General features: G+C 28.5%; 1 protein-coding gene across 1 annotated transcript; it reads right to left on the bottom strand.

Moving 5' to 3' along the window:
- Positions 1–3,345: 3,345 nt before the first annotated feature.
- Positions 3,346–8,685, bottom strand: LOC108339084 (protein STRICTOSIDINE SYNTHASE-LIKE 10). Its single transcript, XM_017576238.2, has 3 exons — positions 8,371–8,685; positions 4,047–4,316; positions 3,346–3,964 (listed from the first exon to the last, which is right to left on the bottom strand). Exons 1-3 carry the CDS (start codon positions 8,625–8,627, stop codon positions 3,451–3,453), a joined length of 1,041 nt encoding a protein of 346 aa, XP_017431727.1. The 5' UTR covers positions 8,628–8,685; the 3' UTR covers positions 3,346–3,450.
- Between the last annotated feature and the right edge of the window lie 8,545 nt (positions 8,686–17,230).

Raw genomic sequence — 17,230 nt, 5'->3', positions numbered from 1 at the left:
TTGCACGTCCTGTCTCCTCTCAGGCAGCTATTCAGAGCATCGTGGTTGCTCATTTCCCTTTTTCAGGTGCCTTGATTGGAGAATCTTGGATTTTTAAGGTTTCTCTCTTGTTCATCAATGGTTTCTTTCGATATTGTCTCTTCTGACCTCCCTTTTGTCATCATTGCGTTTGACCTATCCATATATGTTTTTTCTCTCATGACAAATATGGTTTTTGTTAGTTTATTTAGAGTCGTGGTGACTCTTCAACAATGACTTCTTTATCCATTAGATGTCAACAATGCATTCCCTAAGGACGATTTGTAAGAAGAAATTTATATGGAGCAACCTTCCATATTTGATGCTCAAGAGAAGTCTTCTAGGATGATATTTCATCTTCTATGTTGTCTTCGCAAATAATTAACAATTTAGTGTGACTCGAGTGCAAAAATAGATATTTTCACTAAATTTTTATTAATTATAATAGTAATAAACTTGATACATACGATTTGTATGTACCAGCTTGAGGGGAAATATTAGATATATTATCTTTATCTTTAGTTAGTTTGTTATTATTTCCTATTTGTATTTTGAGCTTAGCCTATATTTCTTCTATTATAAATAGATGACTCATGTGTATATATTCAACACAAGGAAGATTAATCTTATACATAGTTTTCACTATATTCAATAATTTGTAATTTTTTTTCATTTCTGAAATAGTTTTTTTTTTTGTATGGAGAGTAATTAAAATATCTTAGATTTTAATTTTTTTTTTGGATAAAACAATTCAATTTTATTTTATTTTATTTTAAGTCAAACATCTTTATTCTTAAGTTTGAGTTGAGTTACCTTGATTTTCGATATGGAACGACCTTCGGCTCGACCTTTGGTCTGCACTGACTGAGCTCGACCTTCGGTCTAGACAGACTCGATTCGACTTTCGACCTCAATCGGCTAGACTCGACCTTCCTCTTAGATCAACCTTCGTCTCGGGCTGACTCAACTCGACATTCGGGTCAGACCTACTTGATTTGACATTTGCTCGGCGCTCACTCGACTCGACCTTCTGTCCTGGTCGACTCGGGTTGACCTTCAAATTAGACTAAATCGGCTCGACCTTCAACCTTGACTGACTTGACTCGACCTTTGAGTTGGGTCAACTAGGCTCGGGTTAGATGTCGAAATGATTGAGCTTAACCTGAAAGTCGATATGAGTCAATTTTTTGGACTTGTTGACTTTTTTTCATTTGACTAATGAGGAATTCCACAACTTGTGGGATTTATATTTTCTTCTTTTTTTTAGTTAATTTTAAATTTTATTATTTTAATTATTTAAAATACTTTTTTAAAATTTCTCATTTTTAATTTCGTTTTAATTGTCTTACCATATAAGTTATTTTACTTCAAAGAATTTTAAATTCTCCAAATAAATGAAGTACTATTTTAAATTACCTCATTCAAACACAATATTAAAGTTGTATAAGAAAATAAATTTGCATTCAATCATTCAAGTATAATTTTTACAAGAGATGATGTTTTTATGTATAGACTTAGAATTTTGTCCACGACTTTAAGAAAAGAGTTTCAAGTAATCTGAACATATATGAAAGAATCCTAAGTTTGAATACAAAAGTAATGATGATACTTAGTGTAAATACACGTCTAATTAAACAAGCAAGTGATTACACTTATGTCTCACCAATATTATGATTAACACAGTTAATTTCCTAATCTTGTTTAACAGATGGATAACCCTTAAAAGATTGAGAGACACATAAAACATTCCTTGATTTGAGAAAAAGACACGTGAAGTGGTTACAACTTTCATCTACATTTCAAAGTCATATGTGCAAATAGTTACGTATGTACACAACCTTGAAAGTGACATGTGAAGACAAACTCTTCATATTTCTTTTGGATTTCCTCTTCGATATCCAAACACCATATAAAGTTATTAGAACCATCACATACACTTAAAAATAATATATAAAAACTATCGGATTGTTGTTCCTAACTCTATTTTCTTTAAAAGTGGAGTTATTAGAAACATTGAGACAGGAATTTTTAAAGATAATTTTAGTCTTGTGATCTAGTTTTTTCTCTTACCTTTTTGGAGTTTTAACAAATAATATCCTAGTTATTTTAAAACATTGTTTAACTTCTCTGGTGCAGTGTTGATATCCATATTCTCAGCCGTAATTTCTTAAAATTGTTGTATTAGTTGACAAATTCAGGAAACTTAATTTCTCTAAGCGCGTGTATATTCATTGTTATTAAGAACTTATTTAATATATATTGTGCAAGTTTTTTAAGGATAGAACAAAAACTTATTTGATTTTTTTGAAAATCTAAATACTCTTTTAAATATACCAAAGTTAACTTGGGATATAAGAAGATAAAAGACAGAAAAGAGAGAAGAGTGAGTTGTATTTTTGGATGAAGAATGGGGCACCTATTTATTTTAATAGGTGGATGAGTGATTTTATGATGGGCCAAAAATCCCTAGATTTGTGGAAGAAAAAATCCAGCAACAACTCAGTGTTCACAACCATCAAAACTTGCGGAAGAAGGAAAATAAAATCCAACAATCGGTTGGACCAAGATCTTCGGTGTGGCAGTGAATCACGACAACAAGAATAAGGGTTTTAAATTTTGCAACTAACTGTTTGTTAGCTTTTGCAATATACTATCATCGCTTGTTTTATAACAGTTTCTTGTAGGTAATACAGGTGGGATGTTGTTCCAACGTTGCAACATCACAGTTCAAAAATTCCTTGTTGAAGAACATATCTACTTCAAATTGTATACATCTCATTTGCAAATCTAGTCAAGTGCCAGGAGTGGTGGGAGAAGACAAAAATGTCATGTGCAAAGTTGAGGATATTGTCATAGGACGAAACATACAAATTCATTGTAGTTGTGCCACAATTTGAATGATATTTTTTATACTCAGTGATTTATTTGTTTAAAATATGTTATGTAGAGAGTTAACTTTCAAGGTACATGAGATAAATTTTTTCAACCGAATGATATAGTTACCATAAGAAAAGGGGAAATTTAAGAAGGAAATATCTTCAGCAAATAGATTGGAGAACTCCAAATAGATTAGAGAACTCCAAATAGTTTATATTTATTATATAAAAAATTATTTGGCAATAAAAAACAATAGAAAAATATTAATATTTTAAGCTACAAAATAAAAAAAATATAATTAAAATATTAATATGGTAGTTGTGAAATGATTGTTTTGTCTTTTTATAGTCTCTACAGTGAAATTTGTGGCTTGGTACGTCAATGGCAGCGGAATTGTAGTAGTTTTTGTTAGAAAGTACTTAACACGGGAGTATAGCCCATTAGTGAGAATTTCATTAAACATTGGAATAAAATCAATCTTATTTCATCAAAACAAATGGAGTTTTGATATAAAAAAGACAGAAAGAAAACACACTAAACAACCAGACAGAAAAACTAGGGTTTGATGACAGCAACGTAAGGTTGCACTGCAGAACCTATCCACAAACTTCCATCATGTTCTTCCACTTCACTAACAGAGTTAAGCTGTTGTCCATATCTTCCATCCAACACCTCAACAACATTCCCCTCTGCATCAAATTTAATCGCCACGGGATCTGTTGTCCACGGAACCGTCGCTTCAACTTCTGTTTCCTTTTCCAAACCATTGATCCTTCCCCTCCCGCTGTTAAGTGCCACCCAAAATTCCCCTTTTGCGTTCCTCTTTATGTTATCTGGGGAACGCGGAACCTGCGCAAAAGTTTCTATGTTGTTGCCGCCGCTCAGCGCAATTTTAAAAATCTTAAAAGTGGTTGATTCCGCCACCAGAATGAAGGAGCTGTCCCTGCTCAGCGCCACACCGTTGGGGAATGCCAAACCTTTCACCAACACATACACTCTTCCGCTACTGGGCACGTATTTCAGCAACCTTCCAGTTCTGTCCCCGCTCAGAATTATCGACATGTAGACCCTTTTTTTTTTCACAGAAAGCACAACACTGATCACTCACAAAGCATTCGAATTTAAGAAGTTAACATGGGTTGAGAATTTACCTTCTCTGGAATAGGATGCTGCTATCTGTGAAATAAACTTCACCAGTTTTGGGGTGAATGTCCAAGGCATTTGTGAACATAAACGGAACCCCTTCTGCAGAAGTGGCTAACTGCTTAGCCACGCCACCTGCTGGTCCTACCTTGAGAAGCCCAAAGTATGCATCTGCAATGTACAGATCACAAGTCACACTGTTGAATTTCAGACCCAATGGTCTTCCACAGATTGATTCCATGCTTTCGTCTGTTAACCCATCACACACTTTCTTGTCCCTGCATAATCGCATCACAAGTAAGAAAAACACTGAGAATTTTACCTAAACTGTTAGAATATTGCCAATGTAATACTTTTTAAGATGTTAGAAAGAATAACCTTGTTGCCAACTATAGTTTTCTTTAGTAAAAAAATTAACAAATGAAATCTTATTCTATCAAGAAGTGTTAGGGAAAAAGTTTAACACAGTTTTTTAAGATTAAAATATTGGTCAAACTTTATTGAGATTTATAAAATCAGATGAGAGAGTTATTAGTTAAGCAACAAGATATAAATATTTTTTAAAGTTTTTAAATAAATTTTAAATAATAAAAATGTATAGTCTATTTGTGAGCCATCGCATGAAATAAATTTTCCAAAAGGTGGGTTCATTGTTAGTCTATTTTAACCTGGTGTCCCCATTCAACCAATTAAATATATTAAATAAAAAGTAGACAGAAATAAAAAAATGTTTATTTTAATTCGTTAAATATTTTTTCTGTTTTTTATTTTTTATTTTCGAAAAATCATGGTCCTACTTCCTTTTTGTTTGATGCTATACTGTCATCAAAATCAATGAACATTAAATATTTTTATTCTATTAATTATTTGTTGTGAAATGAGAAAAACAAACAGAGATAACAAATAATCTAATTGCATTTTGTACGAAAAATATTAACATTTGTATGTGTATTATGAAATCATAAATCTTATTATATTTTTAATTTTTGCATCATTTTTTTTAAACGATAAACAAAATGAGATAAAAGACTAATAACTGATTTTAATTTGAGGTCACAAAATATATATGTTGGCATGCAAATGACTCATATACTCTCTAGATGACTCTTAGATGGATAGAAGATCCTTCATAACTTTATAGTATTTGAAAAAATAATGAAATTATTGATAAGTATAACACTTAACTAATTGCATTATCACATTTGATTCACTATTTTACATTAAAAAAAACTCATAATTTTCTTTAATATGGTTGTTTGACTAACAATTATTATCATGTGCACATTCTTTTAAATACATTAAGTAAATGCATTATCTAAGGAGTTTAACTTGTATCAAATACCTACTATAAAAATGTATTCTTAATATATATTATTATGCTTTAAAGTATTTGTTTAGATGTACTTAGAGAGCAACAATATTTTACGCTTATTAATAGTGAAGTATCATAATACTTAAACACACAACTTTTATGGTATTTATTTTCGGAATTGTATCTAAGGTATGCTTTAAGAACTTTTTATCTACATATTTTAAGAAGAAAAAATACTGAAAGCTTTTTGTAAATATTAGTTTTCTGACATTTAATCTCAGAACCTGAACTGCACAGCTTTAAAATTAGGTTTTTTTTTTTTTAAAAAAAAAAGTCATATTATACGTGCTTCAAATAATATGTCTGCAAGTTCTTATAATTTAATTCACATTTCAAAAGTATCTCTAACAAATGAAAAAAAAAATCTTTAAGGAGAAAATATTTTTATTTATTAATTTTCTAAAAGCCTTGTTTGCGTAATTATTTAATTTAAACGATGTTATCTCTATTATCCCATCTCTATGAATATTTTTTGTTATTAACATTTGTTATTATCACAGCATTTTAGCGGTGATTACCCATCATAATTCTCATCACTAAGGTCATATACATTCCATTATCATCATAAAACAACAATCATATTAATAATAATAATAATAATAATAATAATAATAATAATATATTATTATTATTATTATTATTATTATTATTATTATTATTATTATTTCTACAACTATTATTTTTATAACTATGTTTATTATAACTATATTATTATTACTTCTATCATTACGTATTACACTTATTCTTGTGATCATTATAATTATTATAATCATTATCATCATGTTATAATTATCATAATTCATATTATCACTAATGTGATCCTGCTAATGACTATCACCATTATTGTATACTTTTTTATGACAATACTCACTAAATAATTCATAAATTAATATTTATCTTACTTTATTATACCATAGTTTTATCTACATCTTTATATTTTATCAGATATTGAACAATAAAATCATCTAAACAATATATATAGTACACTTCATTGATTCAAATAACCCATTATTAGTTTGCTAAACTACAAACCAGTACTGCACCATTATATCACAGAACTGGTCTCATATCTATATACCAGTGGTTGAACACATTACATTATATCATTACCCAAAAAAATTACATTAAACAAGCTCCCATAAACCCTTAGTTAAACAAGTATTTTGTGGTTGTAGTAAAGATGCAAATTTGCATGGGAGAGTGACATTTTTTCAAGGTTTTTTTTTTAGAAATAATTATTTTTAGGATATTTGAATTTAATTAGTGGACTAAAGAAATTGACAGAGTGATTCATTTATGAGTGGGGTTAAGAGAGGGCGAGGCAGAAGACAGCAATAACTAAATGGAGGAATGAGGGTGAAATTGGTATTGTCCATTCCTAATAAATGAGCATTTGTATAATTGTCTATAACTGAAAACGATGGATAACTATCAACAACAAAAAGAAAATCCTAAAGCTAACCTACACAGCCTGGCTTCCACATCAACTTCCCCCTTTCATACAAAAACAACAATATCAACACCAACACTAAATCTTTATTTTCGGAGGAATTCTTGTTTCTATACACCTTCCAAACTGTTTTTTTCAACTTCAATTACTTCTAAATAGAACCAATAATTACTTTTTTATTTATTTCAAAACTGCCCTAATTTTCACTATAATGTTATCGTACTTGTTATAGAAATCAACTTTTATGGTTTCTAGAAAAAAACAATTTTTTTTTCTATTTACTGACACCTTTTAAAGTGGTTTAGGATTACACATATTTGGAGTTTCACACAAGGACATGATTGTTATATAAACTATTACTCACTCCAACTAAATTAAACTCGAAACCGACAAAAACATCTTCGTGTTAGATGATCACGTTTTATAATTCTATTTATGTGTATTATTTATAGGAACCATGAGCATACACATATGGTTTTCAAATAATGCAGTGAAGATAGTGTAAAGGTAAAAAAAATGAAAAATATTAAAATAAATTCAACAAAATTCAAAATTTGTCACTATAATTTACTCTATTATATAATATATCAAGCAAGAATCTAATATAAAATTATGAAATAGTTATTGTAGATTGATGACAGTATAACATTATATTGTATTGAATAATATATCACATAAACTAGAATTGAAGTAAGTTTAGTTCACAAACTTGTATGCTGAGAAAGGATTTTGCTTCATTGTTCATAAATAAATAGTTAAATAACAACAACAATTTGTATGCAGATAACATGAGGACTTTCGTTAATGGAACTAACGGTTGTCGTCTCTTTATAATAGAGTATCTCTGATACTCTACATAATATATTTATTTAAAAGAAATAATAAAATTTAACAATTTTAAGTAAAAAAATTCAAACTCATTTTCCACACCCATGTTATCCTGTTTTTGACTAATACTATACTGTATCAATTTTCTTAATTATCTGGACCAGCTAGTGACCACACAGATTTTCTGTTGAACAGTGCTCTTGTGTTTTTTCAGGACATGTTCAAATCAAAATGATCTAATTCTCTGATCAAATTGGTTTATGAAATTCTCTTGAGAAAAGGTTTAGTTGTGGTCCAAATCAAGAAAAAGAAAGAGGGTGTGCGAGTACCACAAAAAAAAAAGAGAACAAAGGAATGATCAAGAGTGTATTATGAGAACTAAGATAAATGTGTCTGAAACTGAACCCTGGTCTTTGGTTTGAACATAGCAGCACCCTCATTGGTCTCAGGTTGGAGACAAGACAGTTCCTTCGCTCTTCCAACACAACATTCTTAAGGCGGGGACCGGTCCTAATTAAGAATAATATTGTTGACAACACACGGCATAGCACAGTGTTGTTTTTATTTTTTTTCCTTGATTAATATTATTGTTCAGCAGTAGTTGGGTTCATGCAGATGCAATTTGTATGCAGATTACAACACTCATTATAGTTTATCTATATATATATATATATATATATACCTGTGTGGAGAGGTAACTGCAAAGTCAATCCACTGTTTGTTTGTGTCATGCCACTTGAGGATTCTACCATCAGAAACTCCGACATATGGTCCTTTACCATGGCAATCGAAGGCTGCACTTTCAGAACCAAAAACCGAGTGAGGAAGATCAAGCTGGGAATAGGATTTGAGGCCATCTAGAACGGAAGCAGCTTCATAAGAAACAAAATGAGCCACTTGGAAGAGCAGTAGAAGTAAGGGAAGAGTAGATAGGTTCATTGTAAATGTGAGAAAAAACTTGCAGAGGGTGTACTTCACATGAATAATTAATTTGAGGGTTGTGTGTATATTACAATGCAGGCACACACACATATATATAGTATCGTACCTGGACATCCTGGAACATTATGTTAGGTCAAAATCAACATTAACTATAGGCAGTTGGTTGGCTCCATATTTCACTGTCATTTGACTTTGTCCTCTCTCTTTCAGTCTCCAAAATTCAATTCTATTTGGATAGATTCACTCTTTCTTTTTTTACTTCTGAGAGAGAGAGAGAGAAGATTAATTAAGAGAATGAGGTTAGAACTTTCTTTTTCCGAAAAGATAAATCAAATGTCGATCAGCACGTGGTTTTCTTTTTTTAGGTCATAGCCTCAGTTAGTTTTTAGTTTGTGCTATCAGTTTGGTTTGGTGTATTTTATTTACTTCTTTTCATCATTGATTCAAAATGAACTTAAGTTTTGTTGTAGGACAACCTCAAGTCTAATAAAGCATGCACTTTACAACACTTTACACATTATAGTTGTTCATATTAAGTAGGTACAAATAATAAAATAAAACTATAATGGAAATTTTACATGTTCTCTTTAGATCTGGTACTACCAAATTATTCATTCTCTTATATGATCACATAAAAATCATAAAATACACTAATGAACTAATTATTCAATTAATTATATAATAATCAATTTTATAGATATAGTTAAATATAAAACCTACCAAACGTCTTATCAACATTAAATACATTATTATTAATTATTTACAAATACTAGTAGAGGATTAGACTTACTACCTATCATTTCTTATTAGATCTTGTTTAACAAATTGTTGTGATAAACTAACTCTAGAAGATTATTACACTTACTACCTAACAATACTAGTAGAACATTAGACTTACTAACTATCATTTCTTATTAGATCTTTTTAACATGTGAATCAATGATTCTTCATTCTAAAATATGATTTGTTTCAATCTTAAATGATATGATTAATCATCGCTGAAATATTATTCACAAAAAATATCATTAGAATTAATGACCACATTCAACGTATTGTCTTTTTTTGGAATGTTGAATATTCATCACAATTTTATTATTAGAAGACGTATCAGAAAGTAAAAAGAAAAAAATATATTTAAATTATTATTAACCTCAATTTTTAAGTTATATAAAATTATTAAACTTACCGAAACATAATTACATAATCTTAGTTCAGCCCTTCCTACTTTATATTTCCCAAATACCAACAATTTCAAGTCTAAACTCATAATATATATTTTAAGATTTTGAGTTTAAAGAAATATTTTAATATCTTATATTAATTTGTGTAACATCCCAAAAATACAGTGTAAAACCATATAAAGAATAATCACATGTTAACAATACTACAAATCAGTTTAACGCTCGGCTAAATACAATTACGGCCGAACGGCCTTATATAACAGCAGGGAATTAAAAACTAACGCTAGTTACCACTACTCTAACTGTCACTAGACCGAACGTTATACAAAAGGAACTCATACCGAGCGGTCTTACAAAATATAAAGCTAATATCAGACCGAACGTCCCTAAGGTTCGGCCTTCACTTCCTCCGCGTCTTCCAATACTTCTTCCAGCAGCTCTTCTCCTTCTGCTCACCTCCACACGGATGATCATTGCAACAGGACAACGACAGGACGTATCACACAGAAAAAAAATGATAAACAGGGTAAGCTTATGTAATTTAATTTATTCAATCACAACATACAACATTCATAACAAAACCAACAATGACCACATCATAATTCATACATCCATGCATGCAAATAACGACCACATGACTCTAACTGTCCGGACTGTATGAATCTTGTGTAGCTACGACGTTCGTGTACCCGAGTGATGTAGTAACTGGGATACCCTCAACAGCTGCCACCCGAGGTTGATCCGTTCCGTCCAAGTTAACCTTATGGACTAGGACCTCCTGCCATTCCCACACGTGACTTACTCCTCTCTACATGAGAACGAGTAATCATGGAATATCAGGATGAATGCCCGCTAAGCTTTGCCCACATTCATACTTTACAAATCAATAACCACTTGCTGAGATATCCCTCCCTGTAATACTCGTTCATAATCGAACTATTTCATACACATCACATTTCAAATTCTCACAGACTTTATAATCCACATATTCCAATGAAATAAGATCATACGTTCTTATCATAACCCAAGTACGACTAGTATAATAAGACCGAGCGCTACTCATCTACTTCAATAAACAGACTCCTAAGAGTTCAAACCGGACGCCACGAAGCCTAGGCCGAGTACTAAGACTCTAGGCCGAACACCTTTTTAAGACCAACATGATTTATACTAAATAATAATACTGATGAGAAACTATGAATTAACGAACGCTATCTAGTTTGAATAAAGACTCTGATTTTAAGCACAGTAATACTATATTACAGAAAACAAGACCCAGTGCTTGGTTTAAGACCGAGCCCTGTAGAAACCAAACACTATTGAACGAGCGTTGGTCCAAGACCAAGTGCTTATCAGGAACGAGCGCTACTGAGACTGAAAGATTGGTCCAAGACCGATCGCTAATAACTCACAGAAAACGAATGAATATATATATACAATTGAGTCACCACTTATTCTGAATGAAAATATATATACAATTGAGTCACCACTTATTCTGAATGAAAAGAACGATAATGTCTACGACTTTAGGTAGTATATAACACATTAACTAAATTGTTTAGGAAGTCTAAAGAAGAACTACACTTAGGCCGAACACTCATTCATACATTTCTAATATTATAACACGATCGTTATTACCGTAATTCCTTGTATAAGAGAACCTAATATAGACGAACGCTCAAAGGGGAACGGAATGGTTAATACGAACTCTCGGTCAAAGTTTAACAAATCCTATGTAGTATTATAGGAAAACTCTTAGATTCTATTCCCAAAATATGAGACTCAGGTAAGACCATGTACTCCCAAGAAGAACCGAACGCTCGTTAACAACTCTCAACCATACTACCACCTTTACTCAAACTACCACAGTTTGAATATCAAGGCCTATCTCAACTCAATTCACAACATGCATCATTCATCCATCCACACGTCCAAACAAGCAGTACACACATATCTCATATTCATCAAATAATCAAACAGCGTATCATGCAACCATGCCAACGTTCAAACAAGAATTTAATCAAATTATATAAGCTTCCCTTACCTTTATACGTAACCGAACGCTTAAACGAAGCAGAATAGAGCTTCCCTCTACCAAAGAACTAACGTTCGACACTCCCGTTTTATGAGCACTAAACCAAACAGAAAAACCATAAACACTTAGAATTATATTATCCCATCAGGCAACCAGAAATAGAGAGTTGCATGTGAGAATGAACGAATGTGCTTAAAGAGAAGGAAACTCACCAGCTCAGAATCACGATTGGTTTAAATGGAAGCTCTTGATGCTGGGAGTGTTCCAGCAGTGCCTGAGAGGTGATCGGAAGAAGAAATGGTGAGATTTTCTTAAAGAGAAGGAGAAGATTTTAGAGAGAATGAGGAAAAAAGAGTTTCAGCGTTTTGGAGAAGAAGAAAGGCATGCAGAGAAGTGGCACGTTATTTGAAATTTGGCTTTAAATACTGCCGTCACCCAAAACGAACGACCACTCTCTTGCAGTCACCTGTTTTCCACTAACTGAGATACTCATTTCCTTCTTGACACTTGGATCTCACTACTTAGGGTTTTTGGATGCGTTTTAATGAGTTCTAACAGTTTGTTTCATTACTCATTGATTTTTAATCTGTTTAATGTCTTTTTGTCAAATAATATAAAATTGTATTCCAGTATAGAAAGGAATCAAAGTTAGAACAAAAATAGTTGTTGGGATTATAATTGTCATAAAACTTCAATTATATGTAACCATTTTTTTTTGTACTGTTTGTTTCACATTTATTCAATATTTATTTGATATTCTATTTTAAAATCTATCCAATTGTAATTTATTTTAACATTTAATATTTTAAGAAAAGGAAACATGTGTTTTTAAAAAAGTTTTGATGATATTATATATTTTTTATTTTGTAATTTTAATTATTATAAAAGATATTTAATATTTAAAAGAATGTGAAAACATAAAAACGAGTATGAGAATGCATAGTAGTAGCAAATACGGAGAGTGTGCTAGTTATCCAAAGTCAATATCATTCACCGAATTGGATTTAGTGTTGTCCAACCTGTAAGTGAGAATGCATAATGTATTAATCAACCGATTGGGTTGTTGTCAAACTAAGCTTAAGTTTTGTTGTTGGACGACATCTTGAAAAAACTTTTAGATATTCAAGTCAATCAAACATACACTTTCAACATTAGTTTTTCGGTTATATCTTGTTTATATTAAATAATTTAATCTTATATCGAGTAAAAAAATAAGACACATTTTATGATATATAAAAGAGTGTAAACCATATTATATAAATCAATTTTGTAAAATTAAATTAAACTTAAATTTATTTTTAATATAATATTAGAGTCATAAATTAAAGTTTATCTTAACAAAATTTATTATTTATTTAATTTATGATATCATCTTCTATAAAAATATTTATTGTTTTATTAATCTTTATATATATATATATATATATATATATATATATATATATATATATATATATATATATATATAATTATACTTAAGATGTATATGTGACATAAAGAAATATATCTTAGAGTTAAATTTAAAATTCACTTCTTAATATAAATAATAAAATAAAACTATTATAAAAATTTTACATAGCACTAAATTATTTATTCTCTTATTAAAATATAATCACATAAACATGATATACACTATAATAAACTAATTATTCAATTAAATATATAATAATCAATATTATATATAGTTAAATATATAAAACTTACCAAACATCTTATCAACGGTAAATATATGATTATTATTAACTTACAAATATTAGTATAAGGTTAAACTTCTAAACTAACTTATCTTATTTGCATAACAAATTACTCTCTTTATTATATATATTAACACATTGTTGTAACAAACTAATGTTTTACACGTTCCCTGTAAAATTGATGTTATAGAAATATTCATTAGTTCTCTTCATCTAATATCTTCATTAAATTACCAAAATATGATTGCATAATTTTAGATTTTGGCTTGATAGTTTTACATTTTCCAAGAAACAACAATTTCAAGTAAAAGAATTCATAATATATTGTTTTAATATTTTGGATTATATGCGGTATTTTGATTTCATATATTAATTTATTTTATAATTCTTTATAATTCTATAAAATCGATTTGAGAAAGCTTGTATTCATTTATATTGGTAAATTTATTATCTTTAATTTGATGTGAAATTTTCAATATAGTTTATACATCAAGACATATACGTCTTGAACATAAATATATATATATATATATATAAATAAATGATATATATATATATATATATATGAATAAATGATAGACTTAAGATAAATATAATACAATTTTAAGAAATAAATTTTATATCAAAGTTCTATTTATACTCACATATAAACTATTAACTATTGACACACTTTATTTACAGTGAACATGAAATTTTTAATATTATAATTTTTAATCTTTCGTGAAAGTATATAAAAAGTTATTCCTATGAAAAAAATCACACTTGAAACAAATATAATCATTGGGATTATGAATATCTTGAAACTTAAATTATGTGTAACTGTTTATTTAACATTTATACAATATGTATGTGATATTAATATTATAAAATCTATTCAATTGTAATTTCTTTTAAAATTTAAAATTTTAAAAAAGAGAAGGTGTCTATTTTCAGTTAAAAGTGTTGATAATATCATTTAAAATTTAAGTCATTATCATTCACCGAATTGGGTTGAGTGTTGTCCAACCTGTAAGTGGGAATTCATATACTATATATATATAATGCCTTTTCTCAAACGGTCAGAATGACTACGTTTTGTGTTACCATTATTACAAAGTAACCAATTGAATCAGCGTTTGAAGATTCCATTTTATTTATTTATTTTAGAAATGAAATAAATATATTAAATAATGGTTACTGTATTATGATAGTGGAAAACATGTGCATAGTTTTGGTGGCGGTAATGTTGGAAAAATTGTTTGGACAGTTGTAATGAGTAGGAAACGAAATTAGGTGGGAAGGAAGTGCTTTGTTATTTAAGGATGATTTTGGTGACAGTTAGAAGCTTCGTGGAAAATTATGTATTTTTTGTGTGGAGATGAATGCTTCTGTATTTATATAAATGGATATTATTTTAAAAACAGTTTATTGATGCTTGATTTTTGTTACACCAATTTTGTGAATTTGAGTGCGACACATCTTACACTCAATATCTAATTATTATTTTTATTAATGATTTTTTCATAAGAATAATCGTACATTTGCGTATTTAAATCTTACACGTGGTGGATATATGTCAAGTCAATTTTCTAAGTACAATTTCAACATTCTTTTATTTCAATTTTGGATTACTTTTCATACATACCATGTAAAACTAATTTACTGTTGCTTAAAATTCGCTCTAATTCTTAAAATTTTTTTAATTAAGTTCTTAATTTTTATTTGGTTTAATTTAATTTTTTAATTTTTAAAAATATCTTATTAGATTTTTTTTGTTAGATTGATGTTAAATTTTAGTTGAAATATCAAATCATTTTACTTAAAATAAATATAAACATTCAAATTAATGTTGTTTGTTAGGTAAAGTGATTTAATGTATAAATTATAAGAGAAATCTAACATCAATTTAATGTAAATGATTTAATTAAAACATTTTTTAAAATTAAAAGACTAAATTAAACTAAATAAAAGTTAAACATCTATTTTTTTTTTTAAGAATTAAAGAACCAAAATAAAATTTTAATCTTTACTTTGTTTGAAATTTTAATAGTAATTGAATGTTTTCAGAGAAGAATAATAATATATAAATATTTTTCGTGATATTTATTATTTTAATATTTTAAATTAAAAATGATATATTTATATATTTATAAATTTCTTAATGGCTCATTGATGATGTTAAATATATTCGGTATTTTCTTTCAAAGAAGTTAGAAAACTGAAAATACTTTTACACTTTTCTCCTGGATCTATCTGTTATTATTCCACTTATTCATACAAAAATTCGAAGACTTTATCTACATTAGTTTAAAATTTAAAAGTTAATTCATAGAAATTATTTCACTCACTTGACTAAATTTATAGTTGTGAATTAATTGTTTAGAATATAATCATAAATTCTATAAAAGACAAACGTAGAATATAGTTGTGAATTAATCAAGATACCCATAAACAAGTTGAGGCTACCACTTAAGAATACGTTATATATTACTATATATGGTTTATAACTAAGAAAGAATGTGGTTTTAAGATTGTAATAATTGGACAATTGAAATCTCTAAAAGATAAATTGAGAAAAAAAAGGTATATTAAGCTTGAAAGGATTTAAAGTTATGTAAGGTATTGTAATATTGAAACCTTAAAAGAATCATTAGCACTTCTAAAAAAAAGAAAAAGGAAAATCAAACTCAGTTAAAAATTATTTTGTTCATAAATTAAAAATAATTTTTTTAAAAAAGTCAATATAAATATTTTTTACAAAGGATCTATACAAATGATTAAAAAAATAAAATGATTTAATTTAAATTATGTATTCATTGTTTATTCAGTGTTTCTGGAATAGGAAAACATATCACATGTTTGTGTCATCTCATGTCTTGTAGTTAATACCAAACTTTAATTACATGATCGGATATGAATTATGCGCAATCACCAAAAGCTGGTTAGATAAAAACTACATCTAGTTTTAAAAATAACTTGATTTTTAAAATTAAAAATTAAAAAATCATAAAAAATAGGTTACCCAAAATTATTGTAGTTATTTATGTAATTACTTTTTATTATTTGAATTAATATGCCAACACACACCCAATCGAATTCTTTTATTTCAATATCTTTTCTTAAATTGATGAAAGTGATCATTATTAATGACTTTGAATTTTTATAACACTTTACTTATTTTGTTTTTCTACTCCTCAAATGTGTGAATAGAAATAAAGAGAAATTGCATTAATTCTTCGTAAATATTAAAAAAAATGAAAGGGGTAAAGAGAGGAAAAAATATAAATGATGATAAGCAACTATGATACTGAAAAAATAAATAAGACGTACTTTTTTATTTATAAGAAGTAGTTGCAAGCATTTAATTGTATGATTCTTTTAAGAGGATTTAACAATTAATGCAATCTGATCTCTAATGACAATAGGTACGTTATAGTAATTAAGAAAGTCTTTATTAACTTTGCGTTAAAATTCTGACTTAGGTAAGTGGGACGAAAGTGGGTTTACATTTCAATTAGAACATAATAATTGAGTTCAACTCAAATAATATTAACGTATTTCTACATACTCTTGTGTGACAATTCTTTTTATGTATGGAACAAAAAACAATTTGGATTTTGTTTTTATTCTTGCTATGCTAACTGATTTTGATATCTTAAAATATATTAAAAAATGAATATATTAAAATCAATATGTTTTGAAAAGACTTTA

Source organism: Vigna angularis, chromosome 1 (genome assembly GCF_016808095.1).
Source record: "Vigna angularis cultivar LongXiaoDou No.4 chromosome 1, ASM1680809v1, whole genome shotgun sequence".
In the NCBI taxonomy this organism is placed as follows: Eukaryota; Viridiplantae; Streptophyta; class Magnoliopsida; order Fabales; family Fabaceae; genus Vigna; species Vigna angularis.
The sequence above is the reverse complement of the archived record's forward strand: the minus strand, read 5'-3'. Positions and strand labels throughout refer to the sequence as shown.